This window comes from Ammospiza caudacuta, chromosome 2 (genome assembly GCF_027887145.1).
Source record: "Ammospiza caudacuta isolate bAmmCau1 chromosome 2, bAmmCau1.pri, whole genome shotgun sequence".
NCBI classification, from domain to species: domain Eukaryota; kingdom Metazoa; phylum Chordata; class Aves; order Passeriformes; family Passerellidae; genus Ammospiza; species Ammospiza caudacuta.
Genome location: NC_080594.1, coordinates 88,586,877 through 88,600,997, shown reverse-complemented (window position 1 = coordinate 88,600,997; position 14,121 = coordinate 88,586,877). Strand labels below are relative to the sequence as shown.

Here is a 14,121-nt window from a genome sequence, read left to right as displayed (position 1 = left end):
TAAGTAGCTATGCAACTTTGGGGAGTAATAAAGAAAAAAAAAAGACATTTCACACAAAGATACACTGTTAGCTGCCTGAAATGAGGCTTTATATTTTCATACAATCAAACAAAATACAAATAAACCGATTAAGTTTTAGTGGGAAATGAATGGATTTTTCAAAGTTTGGCTGCTCTGAAATGAATGCATGCAGGCACTGTGTGAATACATGGTAAAAGTGGGTAGCATGGCAAACTAGGTGCTATTAAGACAAGAAGACTTTGTGACAGAACACTTTTCTGTACATGACCTCAGTATTTCATGTAGAATGTGTTTTACCTTTTTTGCTGCTGGGAAGAAATCTTGTTTAAATGTTGCTGGTTTTCACTTCTTCCTGTGTTCAATGTAGCAGTCAATAGCTGCTGCCAGGAAAAAAAAATGGGAGAAGGAAGAATTGGAAGATTATTAACAAAATTACTGGTGCAGTGGTAGAACAGAACATGAAGAATATTGTTAGAGTCCTAGGATGTTGTTTCATGTGAGGCATCACATCACTGAAACCTATGTACTGCCCCGAACTCTCAAAGTGCAATCACTGTGTTTTGTAAAGATCTAAAATGGCAGATGTTGGCCAGAAAATGAAGAGTATTACTTTCTTTTATCATATGATATTGACCTGTCTGTAAAACCAACATAGAGACCTTTCTTCTGGCAGTATCTTGTTGGATGCTGTGTGCTGGAGATCAGTGTACCAGCTCTGTGCAAAAAAGCATATGGGAGCTGTTGCCTTCACTGGGAATGGAGTACCTGTTGTCAGTGAAGACAGAGGTAATTTTCTGAAATATGCATAGACTTGGAACCATCAGAAATGGAGAACTGAGTGCCAACTTCAAAAGTGACTTATTTGCTTAGTTAAAGACTGAAGAAATTCCAAAGGTTAATGGAAGGGATGTACTGATATAACATTCACTTTTAAAAGGGATTAATGGTGAGAATCTCAATTCAGATATTGAATGGAAATGTGTGGTTATTTTTCCTGGAAAAATTTTGGTTTTGTAGTTTTTACATTCTGACTGAGGACTTTAAATACTTTATTTTTTTTTTAATAGGGTTAAAGTGTTTAAAAATTCCACGCAACCAACTTCAACCAACTTTAGTGACTTTTCTTTTAAAAATGCTGCTTCGTTTTTTATCATCTCAGCTTGCCAAAAGAAAAATGAAGGTTTTTTTCAGAACTAATTAACTCCAGAAGATCTGGGAACTGTTTAATTTGAGTTGAAATTTTTTTATTAAGGCAAATGGAGTGGCCCATTCTACAGGTATTTTGAATAATGATCATTGGTGGCAGCAATAAATAACAAAGATGCAAAATGGGAGTTGGGCAGTGGTGTCAGCATGACCCTGTTTCTAGGCTGATGTAATCCATTTAGCCAGAGTGGTTTACTGGAATAGAAACCACAATGTTACATTTACACTGCTGCTGGGGCCCACTTTGCTCAGATGTAGCTGCAGTACCTTCTCATGGGAATGTATTAAGGAGCTCAAGGTCTTTCCTTTCTTTTGGCAGGGTAGAAATCCTGAATACCTTAAATCCTAAAAATCATTAAATATGCATGATATACTAGAAATGAATTATGGTTACTCCTAAATTTAGTCAAAATTAAGCATTCATATAAAATAAGCTCAAATGTGAATATCATGCAAAAACTTATGCTGTGAAAAGACAGCACTGTCATTAGCCAGCTGTATACAAATGGGCTTTGGTTCTATAAATACAGATTCTCACATGTGGGCTAGGAAAAGCAACTCTACTCACTCAGCATTTGGAGAAACCCATAGACATGTCTGGCATATTCCTTTCTGCAGAAGGTGAATGTGCCAGTACTTGTCATTAGACTTTCAAAGGCTAAAACGCAGTTGACTTAAAGAAAGAACATCAGTGCTCTGACATCTAAAACCTGGTGCATTAAGGATGTTCTTTCTGAATAACAGAGGTGCACTGTGTACATTACATTACATGCTTCAGATCTGTGGAGATGTCATCCATTTGAAAGAAAAGTCTCTTCAGATTCAAATCTGTCATCTTCCCTGCAAAACTAATGCTAATAATACAATGAGAAATAGAAGTGAGATAAGCTATGAAGGAAAATGGATGGTCCTTATTGCCTTTGGTGGCTAGGCTTTAATTCCTGAGGTGATCTACTACCTGGTGTTTGGATACCTGCTAGCACCACTTATGCACCTTTTGATCATTTATCATCTAGAGATGTGAGGCCCAGAGTGTGTTTTGGACTTGGATTACAGTGCCAGTGAATTGGGTTTCCTGGTGTTACAGCATCAGCTTTGAAGGTGTGGCCCGCCAAAAATGTAATAGCACAGGAGAAACAGGGGCCTCTTGGCAAAAACACTGTCCTCAATTCAGACTGCAAGCTCTACTAACTATATAGAAATACACTGTCTATAAAGAAAAAACCCAATACTACTGTATTGAAACAACAGACAGAAAGAAGTGAAATAAAAGCAAATTCAGACTTTATATATAGCCCTAATTAATTACCCTTTGTTTAGATATACCAGGAGTGCATCTATCAGGGGTCCTAGAGAGATGTTTTCCTTTGGATTGTTCCCAAGCCCTGTATTAGCCCCTGCTGTAGAGCACACACTTTGTGCCACATCATTGAACGTCATCCCTGTGACAGCCAGCTCTGTGATACTGGGAGGGTATTGCATGATGGACTCGGATGTTTCCCTGAGGTTCAAAAATAGAGCAGTCTATTATTCATTTTTCAGTCTTTGAATAGAGGAAGAGGAACACAAGCAAATGTAGCATGACCTTTTCCAGCCTCTGGTGGCTTGAATTCACAGTTCAAATACAAAATTAAAATACAATTTCTTCCATGGGGCTTAAGTGTATAAACCATGGTGTTTATATGTTCACCTGTATAATTTTGTCTGTCCATGTGTACTTTAATTTCTGCATTTATATATATGTACTATGATGGCTTACCTACAGGAACAGAACAGTAAAACATGGAGTAAATGGAAGGACAAATTTAATGTAAATTAAAGTATTAGCATATTCAGGGATGAGTGTTCAGCTCTTAGAATCAGGGTCTGTAAAGGAGCACATGCCTGCCTTTTCACTCTACTGCAATGTGGCCTGAGAAAGCGTGGCTGAATAATTGGTAGCAAATGGGAAAATTATTTTATTGCATTTACACAACCTCTTCCCTAAAAAGCTTCATATAATCAGGGGAATTTACTATTCTCTAGCTTATGTCTGTTGGTCCTGTTCATCTTTCATGTCTCTTATTGGTTCTATGACAAAGAAGTCTCTGTAAATTATACCTTTTAGCTGTGACTTTTCAGAGACAATGAAAAAGAATGTGCTAATGCTGAAATTGTTACGGCACGGGACTAATGGAAGTGAGATGTTTAGCATGTTTCATTAGGCAGCTAGATATAAAAATAAAAGGGTGAAAAAAAATGAAAAAAAAAATATTCCTAAGGCAGTAGAGAAAGAAAACATAGCTCCATTGGCCAGAACATATACCCTGTTGATCTGCCCCAGAAGAGACTTAATCAAACACCAAATAGTATGAAATGTGGAACTGATTTCAATTGATGTATCATGCTTTCTTTGCAGGAATATCAAATTGATATATTTTTTGCCCAGACGTGGACAGACAGCCGTCTTCGTTTCAACAGCACCATGAAGATACTGACTCTGAACAGCAACATGGTTGGCTTGATCTGGATCCCAGACACGATATTTCGTAACTCAAAGACAGCAGAGGCCCACTGGATCACCACCCCCAACCAGCTCCTCCGCATATGGAATGATGGCAAGATCTTGTACACCCTCAGGTGAGCACTTGGCAAGGTGCAGGGCTGAAAGCTTCTCCCAGCTCTGGTGTAGTAAGAGTAATTTTCAGCAATATCTTTGCTCTCCTCTGCTGTTTTCTTCCTGATGCGTATGTGGCCATGCTTTGCAAATATTTAATTATTCAGGCATAAGTACTTCTAAGTTTAAAAAACAAAGACTTGTCTTTCTATGAAAGCAACCTTGAGAAATGGGAAATAAGTCAGTCTAAATTGCACAAGCTGGGCTTTTTAGTGCTTGTAATAAAATTGGGAATATGTAGTCCCATAAAACCTGTCAAAAGCCTTTTTGATCGGAGTTAGATGCAGGGTTGGATAAAGCATTTTTAGATTCATGCTAATGCCAATACTTGATTCTTCAAATAAGTCATGCTGAAAGATAGTCTGTCACATCTCATCACAAGGGTGAATTGCTGGAGGAAAGGCTTTTACAGTTTTCTAATCTTTGTGATAAAATCAACTATATGGTATTAGAAATACTGTATATATTTGCATTTTAAAAAGCCTGTGGAATCAAAATATGTGTTTACTTGTGGAAGAGATGAGATGTTCAGAAGGGAGTTTTGCCATAAGCCATGTTCCACAAGGGAAACTGTTTTAGAGATGTGCCTTTCACGCTACATTTTCTTCTGTGGTTGTGTTCAGCCCTCTCAGTGCACCTGAGAGGGCTGATCACACTTGCAGCTGCTGTTGGGCTCCAATACAAAGTCTTTGGAAAACAATAAGAAAGGAAATAAACATCTGGAAAAGCTGTTGATATTTCTAGTGCCTTTTCCTTCTTAGGCTTGCTCTACTGTGAAGAGCTTTTGCTTATTGCATTTGCCTTTAGCTGAAGAGTTTGGGGATTAAGGTGTCTGCTCCAATATTCTCTTGGTTGGGTTATTGTTTTTGGTTTTTTTCTCTCAGGAGATTTTGATTATGTATTTGGTTGGGTTTTTTTCCATGAAGTTCTGTTTCAGTATTTCAGGCCAATTATCTACATAATAGTAGTTAGGCTTACATACCTCTCACTAAAGAAACTATTTGTCAAGCGGACTACAAAATTTGTCTAAACCAGCTAAAATTATGTTAATACTTGACCCATTGGAATGAGCATTTCTAGTTTGTGAAAGATGTTTTGAGTCCTTTTTGATCTCTCAGGTTGACCTCCTTTTTACACAGGAAAAGCTGTTGGAATGATCATTGTTAACACTGTGTAATTCAAACCAAATTCACCTAAGTGTCAGGATTGGTATGACGTGGAAGAGGTAGCTAGTGTATGCCCTGGTGTTGTCAGGTGTTGATGGTTGTTATGTGTACAGGAGGAAGTGTACAAGGTGCAATCATGCTCCATCTTCTTCCCTGCCCCTTTTAGGGTGTGAATGCCCTGCTGCTGCAACACTGCAAATCTTCTAGTGGCAGTGCAATCATTTAATAATAAGGGCAATTTACTTCAATAATTAAATTCCTCACAGGTGACCTGTTCCAAGACAGTTTTTCTCTGTGCCATCCTATATCTGTGACACAAACCTTTCACCATAAAGTTTTTAATCTTTTATTTATTTTCCAAAAGGAAAAGCCTGCATGGCCCACATGCATTAATTCTGTCATGAAACTATGTAGCATTTTTTTAAAAGACTACAATAAACTAGCACTTAATTCAATTTCCCTGAGTAAGTACATTCACTTTGTAGGCTATTAGACTGAAGATTATTGATTTTTATCAGTAATTTTAAAATTGGCTGTGTTCGTAGCATACTTTGTTTTAGGGATGTCATGTAAAAGCAGCTTTCAAGTAGAGATGAAGATGTTTCTGCTGATCTGTTTGTTGCATCTGTACGACAAGAATGGCATATAGAGATTTATTAGGTTTTAGAGAGACAGCCTGAAGAAATTGAACGAATTTTAAGTTCATGCTATAAGTACACATGGAGAATATTTTTATAAGTTTCCCTCTGAAGTTCAGATTTTGTGGAATTGCATACAACATGATCCATGTTTCCTGTTATTTTTGTAAAGAACAGTTGTTTTCATCCCAGAACCTTCTATGATGAATTGTCTAGAGAAACACATATGCACAAATTCCCTGGGATCCAGAAAGTCTTGATCATGTGTCTGAAATTATTTAAGATAATTGTCGTTGTTTTGTATCAGGCTTAAATAGCCAATGAACAATCTGAAAATATGGTTCTTTCCTTTCAGGCCTTACTTGTGGATATCAAAGCATTCTTGCATGGTGCTTAAGGTTTCCCTGCCTCCTGCTCTGGCTGTTGCCTGTACTGGCACACAGTAACAGACCCTTGGTTTCTTCACAGGCTTACCATCAACGCTGAGTGCCAGCTGCAGCTGCACAACTTCCCCATGGATGAACACTCCTGTCCTCTGATATTCTCCAGCTGTAAGTGCTTCTTTGATGCCTTATTCCTGTGTATGCAGGGGCATGAGTTTAACGCTGATTTCTGTCAGGTTCCATAACCAAAAAAACAGGTTCCATAATTGGTCAATTGTTCCATAACCAGTAGAAGAAGTATAGGTTTGCTCAAATATTTAGGGAATTTTTGTTATCCTCTCTTGCACTTCTGATCAATGGACTTATGACATGAAGTCTCCTGCAGATTTACTCTATTATTTTTATTAGAATCAGACTTTTTAGCTGATACCATAGTTACAAACTCAGCAGATATTCCTACCAGTCTGTGCCATGTTAATTTATACAATCACTTGACATTGCAAATGAGAATTGAAACCACAGTTTTCTGGGAAAGGTGCACAGCATGGGGACATGCCCAGCAATCTCTGAACATCTGAGTTTATAGCACATAGCCTGGTAATGCCTCTCTGTTTCCTAGTAAAAGTAAATGGTGCAGCTACTGTAAATCTCATTTTCCTTTTATTGCTCAGCTTTGCCAGCAGTCCCAGTGTTGTGTTGTATGTTGTGTTGCTGGCATATGTAAAACCTTCCTAACAGACAAAACAAATATATGGGAAAATGTATGGAAAACAAAAGTCAGGTGAGTTAATTCTGGGGTCCAATATTACTCTGAGAAGTTATCTTCATACTGATTCATTTAGAAAACTTTGAGAGCTGTCTGTTCATAGGAATACCTGCACAGTTTTGTAATCCAAAACCACACAATGCAAAGGTTTTAAAAACATTTTTATAAGGATCTCCACAAAAGATTTAAATCTTGACAATCTATGAGACTCAGGATATGTGTTCTTCAGAAAGTGAAAGGAAAATGTATAATTTTGTCCATCTATTTAGAAACGAGATTAACTCCCTAATCCCTTTTAAAGTGATAGAAGAATAACACTATTGAATATTTTCATAATAAATATGCTATTGTGATGGTATATATTTCTGTTTATAAATATTATACAAACAGTGATCCACAATCAAAAAACAGATTTGAATTTCTGACCCAGGATTTATTTTTCTTTTTACGCAGGAATAAAAAAAAAAAATCTGTCATATAAATATCTCCCTGTCCTCTAAAATTCTACCTCTATGTTGCCAATTTTTTTATTTTTGTATGTATAAGTGAATCTGGGCAGAAGTACACAGTTGCTTGGTTAATTCAGGTGTATGTAATAGATGCATATTCAACTACAAGAAGAAGATAGCTCCTGAAGGAGCTTTCCTGCTCATGAACAACTTGTCACTGAACTGTATGCACCTCAGCTATCTTTAGTTACTACATAAAACTGCTCTTGTGGCAATCTGCTGTTGTTTTGTTGAAGAGCTGGGAAAGGTTTGTGAACTTAAAAATCAAATTCCAGAGATTTAAGGAAACCTACTAAAATTTTGGTTGAAGTCCAAAGACACTAATTAAACCACATAAATTCTAGTGTTCCTGTGATAGCAATATTCAAAGAAAGTGAACTCCAGTAAACAGGAAGTCACTTCAAACCTTGCATTCCCTAATAGCTAGACATTTGCTAAATGGAAGTAAGTTATGCTCTATGGTTTTTATTGAAAGAGAGAGGATATCAGTGGGTAATTCAGCAGGCTCTGCTCCATGGCAAAGTTCCAAATACATTTTGCAAATGTTCCTCCTAATTTTGATCTATTAGCTCATAACATTTATGACCTTGGAATGTACATGCGTTTCCATCAGACATGTACTACTGTCTATGGAGATGGAGATTACATTGGATAAAGCAAAATATGAATGTGTTGCAGTTCCTGTGTATGTTCTTTGTAGTTTCTTTCCAGATGGAGGATCCTGTAGAGGAATGTTAAAATAATATTTTATAGTTTTGTCAACATTTTTGGTCATGTTGACTACAAGGGTTTATTTCTTTAGATTCATACTGAATTACATTTTTTTCCTTGAACAGTTTTAATGCTGCTATTGCCATCATACAGGACATCTCCTGTATGATTAGTTTGTTACATAACTCACTTATATTTTCAGTCTTGTGTACATTCCCAGCAGTGTCTAGCTAGATAGCACTCAGTGGGACTCAGGAAGTGAATGTGTGAGTGAATGCATGAATGATTTATTACTGCCTTCTATGACAAGTTTCTGAAGGGACAAGCTGATTAGGGATTCCAAGATGTATGTCTTTGAATGAAATAATAACCTTTGTAGAATTCACAGCTCAGCTCTGCTTCCCCCTTCTTCCCTTCCATTTGTTCCTCAGCACACAGACAAATCTTTTTAGTTTCCACTGTAGGCAGACACAAAGAAGCACAAGTTTCAAGAAATATTCCACACACCTCTACACACAGATGAAGTGTAATATTTGAAATTTATGACTTTTTATATAAATTTCCCTTGATATTTCAGAAATAATGAAACTCATCTTAAATTTTTTTTCTAGAATATTTACCTCTAGTGCCAGCTAATTCACACCTAACCCTGTTGTTACTCTGGGGACAGTTGATTCCCTCAGTGGGAATGCTGAGCTCTACTTCATCTGGTTGCCAGGATGAATAAGGAGAAAGCAGTGGCTTATAAAAAGGACTCATCTCAGTGTGCTAACAGTAGTTACACCTACCCCTCCCTGTGGAGAATCTTGTTCAAGAACAAGTTCCTAGAGCTCTCTAGTTTCTTTTACAGGACTTAAAAAGTATTGGCATAATCTGAAGCTCTTCAACCTGTGCACGTTTTGTGTGTGGGGTGACATGAGGAGGTGACTCATCTGGCATATCAGGCCTTGTGGTCTGTGTGTGTCTGCCGGTGCTGTTCTTGTGTAGATGTGCACTCAGCACACTGCTTATGGAGAAGTTGATCCCAGTAACAAAATGCAGGGCTGCTGTGCCATGTGACAGTTTGTGTCTGTTCCATGCACCAGATTGGTTTGATCAACCACATGTGCCAAGCAGGATTTCTCCCTAACGAGCTACAGCAAGGCATGGTATGAATGTGCATTTCCCTGTAAATGTGAAGAAAGAGTCAATGCTGTGACTTCATTGCACTAAAGCAGTCTTGGATAGATTTTGCTCTGTATAATCACTCTTCATATGGTTTTAAAGTACTATATGCAACTACGTAAAAATATTCTGTCACTGTCATTCTTCATTTGGGTTAATTTATCCTCCTGAGCCAAGGGAGGCTGCTGTGCTGCTTTTGGCACTCAAATAGCACATTAAACTGTCTTGGTTATCTCTATTCAGCATTGATTTGAGCATTTTGGAAATACTCACAGGATGCTGCCATAAAATTTAGTTTATTGAGGTAGTTAGGATTCACATAAACTTCAGGAAGGAAGAGGAGGTGTTCTGTCTGAAGGATGATATCAACACAAGAAGAAATAAATAAAACACAAGCAAAAAAAGGCAGACTGGGAATGAAAAGTTAAGCACATTAATTGTGAAACTTCTGCAGGGAACTGTGGGTGCTGAAATATTATAACGACTGACAAGTGTTTGAACAGAGCACTAGAACAACAGTACATTGGGAGCCATCAAGCATAACAAGATCACTGTAGTAACAGCCACTACTTTTTTATTCTGAGGGATAAAAGCATTACAGATTAAAGAGCAGGAAAAAGGGGCTGTATGGCTAAGCTACTTGAAAGAACTCTTCAGCATTAGAGTTATCATGTGACTGCTTTCTAGCTAGCTTACATGGTTTTAGTTTTCCTTTTTCAGTCACTGGTGAGACTGTTGAATGTTCTGGATTTTCTTGATTCGAGGGTACTAAGCATGCTGTAAAAATAATGTGAGAATGTTTGCACCCAAAGCTGTGTAACAGTTAATTGTTTGAGGTCTTCATTTTTTCCAGACCAGCAGAAATCTCCTCTCCCCATACATGTGCCCAAGATTAACTTGACACTCCTTCAGGTGACAGCATATGAAAGCCATGACAAAATGAAGCTGACAAGTCCATTACACCTTGTTTTGAGCATCTGGTCAACTAACTTTTTAATGATGTCCAAGGAGGTTTGTGGTGGGAATGTGTGCTGGCTGCATACCTGAGGTCTGAAACAATCTGTAAGGCCATGCCTGGGGCTTTACCAGATGCAGTAGCACTGAGCTACAGTGCAAAATGCCAAAAAAAAAAAAAAAAAAAAAAAGGTGACCAAATTGATTAATGGGTTTTCACTGGTTTGTTTTTCTCATTGCTGTTTTGATCAAACTGCAGAGATACAGTTGTTCATTTTTCAAAGCACCTTTGACTTAGACAACAGGAATTGTGGCACCCTTTATAGGCAATTACTGATCTGCTCCCTAGTGAGAAGGTCTGGTGTCTTGAGCTGCCCATTATTGGAGAATGGCTGCAAGACAGGAAGAGGTGGGCATGCCCAGAATGCCATTCTTACTGCAAACACCAAAATACTTATACAAAGGTTCACAAAGAATTCAGTTACTTTTAGTTAATTTAAAATAGGAAAAAGCAAGATTTCCAGCTATTGATGGTCCAGTTTGTTCAGTCAGGACTTAAATGAAATAAGTTTTGCCTTTTAAATGTCAAAGTTGTTTTGGGGTTTTTTAAAGTGACATACAAAAGCATAGCAAGTATTGCAGGAAAAAAAACTGAAGGAAATGTGCAATGCTTTTAAAAGAAATTTATCCAAATCTAACATAGTGCTTGAAAGGAACAGATCCCATTTTTCTAAATATAAACTCAGTTCAATCAAATGTTCCCCCTTTGAACATGAAACCTCTTATGGATATGCAATCAGTACTTTGAGCCTTGTATCATTAATTTCTAACACAACTAGCTGTCATCACCCATTTTAATATGTTTCTCCTAGCCTAGAAAAGTAATTGCTGGTTTTGTGGAATGAGCTGTGCTTTGTTTCATCTCCTTTGTCATCAGCAGAGTCATTAATACAGTCTGAGGGCAGAAATTTACTTCTGATGAAGAACAGGCCAGAAGGAGCACAGCTTAATGTTCATGTCTCAAGAGGAGTTTCATTAAAGATGCTGGGAAGGCATTGTAATGTGCAGAAAGAGCTTTAATCCAGATCTGAATTTCCATCTGTGCTTTCTGTAATGGGCTGAGCCAGATCATGGGGCATCAATGGAATTCTTGAGCCAGTTCTTGTGATGAGCATATTTTAGCTATTGCCACTTTTTCCTCTTCTTGGAAGGTAGTAATATTTGTTTGCATCCATCCTTCTCTTCAGAAGACTGTCTTTTTCAGAGAATAGTCAATACAGAGAGGTCTTACAAAGAAGAAAGAAGAAATATATTTATGGAAAATTTGTCCTTTGAAGTTTCCTGCCAAGCTCTGTATTTAGCATATGACTTTTGTCATATATGCCAATTAATGAGCATAATATGTGAAGCATATCTGTGACACATACCTCCTCCTATTCATCTGCTAATTCTTCTCTTACACAGGCATTCCCATATCTTCTTATTTCATTTCCCCTCTCTTAAACTGTTTTAATTACACATTTTTTTTCAAATAGCTTGGCTAGTGTGCAAGACAATATTCAAGGAAAATTTGATCATCCCAAAGATTTATGAGGTGTGCATGGCTCGGTAGGGATCTTCTTTGCCTTTGTTAGCCTGTGAGCCTTAATGTTTCTAAGCATTTTTTCCTGAGGTACCTATGCCTACAATGGCACCAGGATACAGTGAATTTAAAATAGATTATAATCTTACGCAATTTCATTTCGTCATTCCAGTAGCTTTTCTGAATGTATTCTGCTACTGCATTGCTCAATTTTAACTCTCCTTAGGTTTCCTTAAAATTCCCTAAGGATGTTTCTTTTTTTTACCTAACATAAGTTAGATTCCCAGGGAGTGTTGTACTGTTTCCTGGGGAATCAATATTGGAATATTTATCCAATTTCTTGACTACTCACTACTGACTAATTCACTACTGCTTTTCTCTGTGTGACTCAATAAATTTCTCAATACATAAGAGACACTGCATTAAGTATCTTTAGATTTTTATGACTCTATTTTATAGCCAAGGCAAGACTCATAATAATTATTACAAGTTAATTTTTATTGCAAGTTCTGCTGACTTTTATCTAATTTCTCAAATATGATGTATTTTTATGAAACTGTTCAAATTTCATCCGTGATGTTATAGTACACTCAGTACTAAAATTATACTTTCTACATTAAATTTATGGTAGATTTGTGCCAAATTGTAAGTATTATTTTGGCACTACTGTTTCTGTTAGCATTGTGTCTCATTGTTCAAGGTATATTAGTGGCACCTTTTTAAACATTTATGGCTACAAATTTATGCAACATGTTGTAGTGAAAGTGTACTATTGATATTGCATCTGACAACCACTAGTACATAAATTATATTTCTTTGGTAAAAAAAGCAGTGAAACTCCCCCAGGGTCATGGGTTGACTGCTGCCTCCTTAGTGATCAGGCAGAACTGAGGGCCCTGGTTCATTCATGGTAATTCATTCCATGCTCCAGTTCCTCACAAAGAGCTAAGATTTTGTACTGGTAGCAGACCAAATGTCTCTCTCCTTTTATAGTGCAATTTTTCTCCACAAGATTGAAGGCTCCTCTGGAGAGGGAGCAGCTGCCATTACTTCCAGTGAAAATGAAACCCTAGAGTAAAATTACAGTAAGTGCTAATTAGTGAAGCCTAAAATGCTTAACTCATGATATCTTGGGGCCAGCACAGTCTTCCAGAGACTCTCTGGATTGATGGTAGGCTATTCCAGGAACCTGGCATCTGCCCCAGTTTTGCAGCGGTCTTCCAAGGATCCTCATCATCTCCGTTTGCCCTGCACAAATGTCTGAGGAAGATGGGATGCCCATGTTATGAAACAAACTCTCTAGGCAACCTGCTTCAGAGCAAAAAAAAGTGCTGTTATTCCTGGATCTGAAATTTAATATAGTCAATTGTATTTCATGGACAGGACCCCCCAGCTCTTACTTACGCTTATACAAGGAGACTGGAAGTCTTAAAAATCCCAGGTGCAGTCTAACCTTTCAAAGCAACCAGTCTTATTTTTCTGTATTTTCTATTAGTACAATTTAAAAAAAAATCAGCCTCAAAAAATTTTAGAAAAGGAAAAACCTGCCTGAGAGCCAGTTATTTTTGGCAAGAATATATGTAGCTAAGTTGTGCTTATGGTGTCAGTTGAAAGTAAGAGGAAGTGCTGAAGCAAGACGTGGCTGATTGCATATCTGAAAGCTGAATGTATCAGCAACAGGCCCTGGAATCTCTGCCATGTAATAGTCATTGTTAGTTCCTATGATTCCATCACAGATCTTAAGATATTCAGTGTGTATTTGAAGCTAAAACCCCTTTAAGCATCTCATCATGTGCCAATGTGAATCTGTTCTTTTTATCTTTTTTTAACCAGACATTTGACAGTGTGACAAATGTGCCATTGGCACAAAGAAAATAGTTTTAACCCTCAAACCTATTATAAACTTTGTGTTCCTGTTACTGTTAGCTGCTTATTTAGGTCTTTGATAATTGGTTTTCAGATTAATCTGATCGTTAGGGAGGGGGGCTGGTCCATTAGCTGTGGAGTCCTGGCAGCCCTACACTTGTAAAATCTGATAGAGCTGGTGTTTGTGATATTTAGAGCACCAGGAGGAGACAGACACAGTCTCTTGCAACGTGTTTTTTAGCATAAGGAATGGCTGATTTTGTAGCCGTGTTGTCCCAACCTGTAGCCATCCATGACTTTTAGTCATGGTTGTCCAGCAGGGATGGGACAGGAAGGTGATGCAAGGGTTCTCAACCACACCAAGAAATGGACAGAATGTCTCTGGAGAATGGCCTTGACTCGGTCAGCAGCTTATGGGTAAGATTTAAAGACCAGGACAATAAGGGGAACCTTGTGAACCAGTAGAAATCCCTGGGGTACTGCCCTCAGGGACTGGTCT

General features: G+C 37.7%; 1 protein-coding gene across 3 annotated transcripts in view; it reads left to right on the top strand.

Annotated features, from left to right (window-relative positions):
* The window catches only part of GABRG3 (gamma-aminobutyric acid type A receptor subunit gamma3), a 290,448-nt gene that overhangs the window by 146,153 nt on the left and 130,174 nt on the right, over positions 1-14,121 (top strand). For all 3 annotated transcript variants that reach the window (XM_058824566.1, XM_058824561.1, XM_058824560.1), the window contains exons 4-5: positions 3,626-3,846; positions 6,156-6,238. In XM_058824566.1, coding sequence (XP_058680549.1) covers positions 3,626-3,846; positions 6,156-6,238 — 304 coding nt within the window. The remainder of the gene's footprint in view (positions 1-3,625; positions 3,847-6,155; positions 6,239-14,121) is intronic.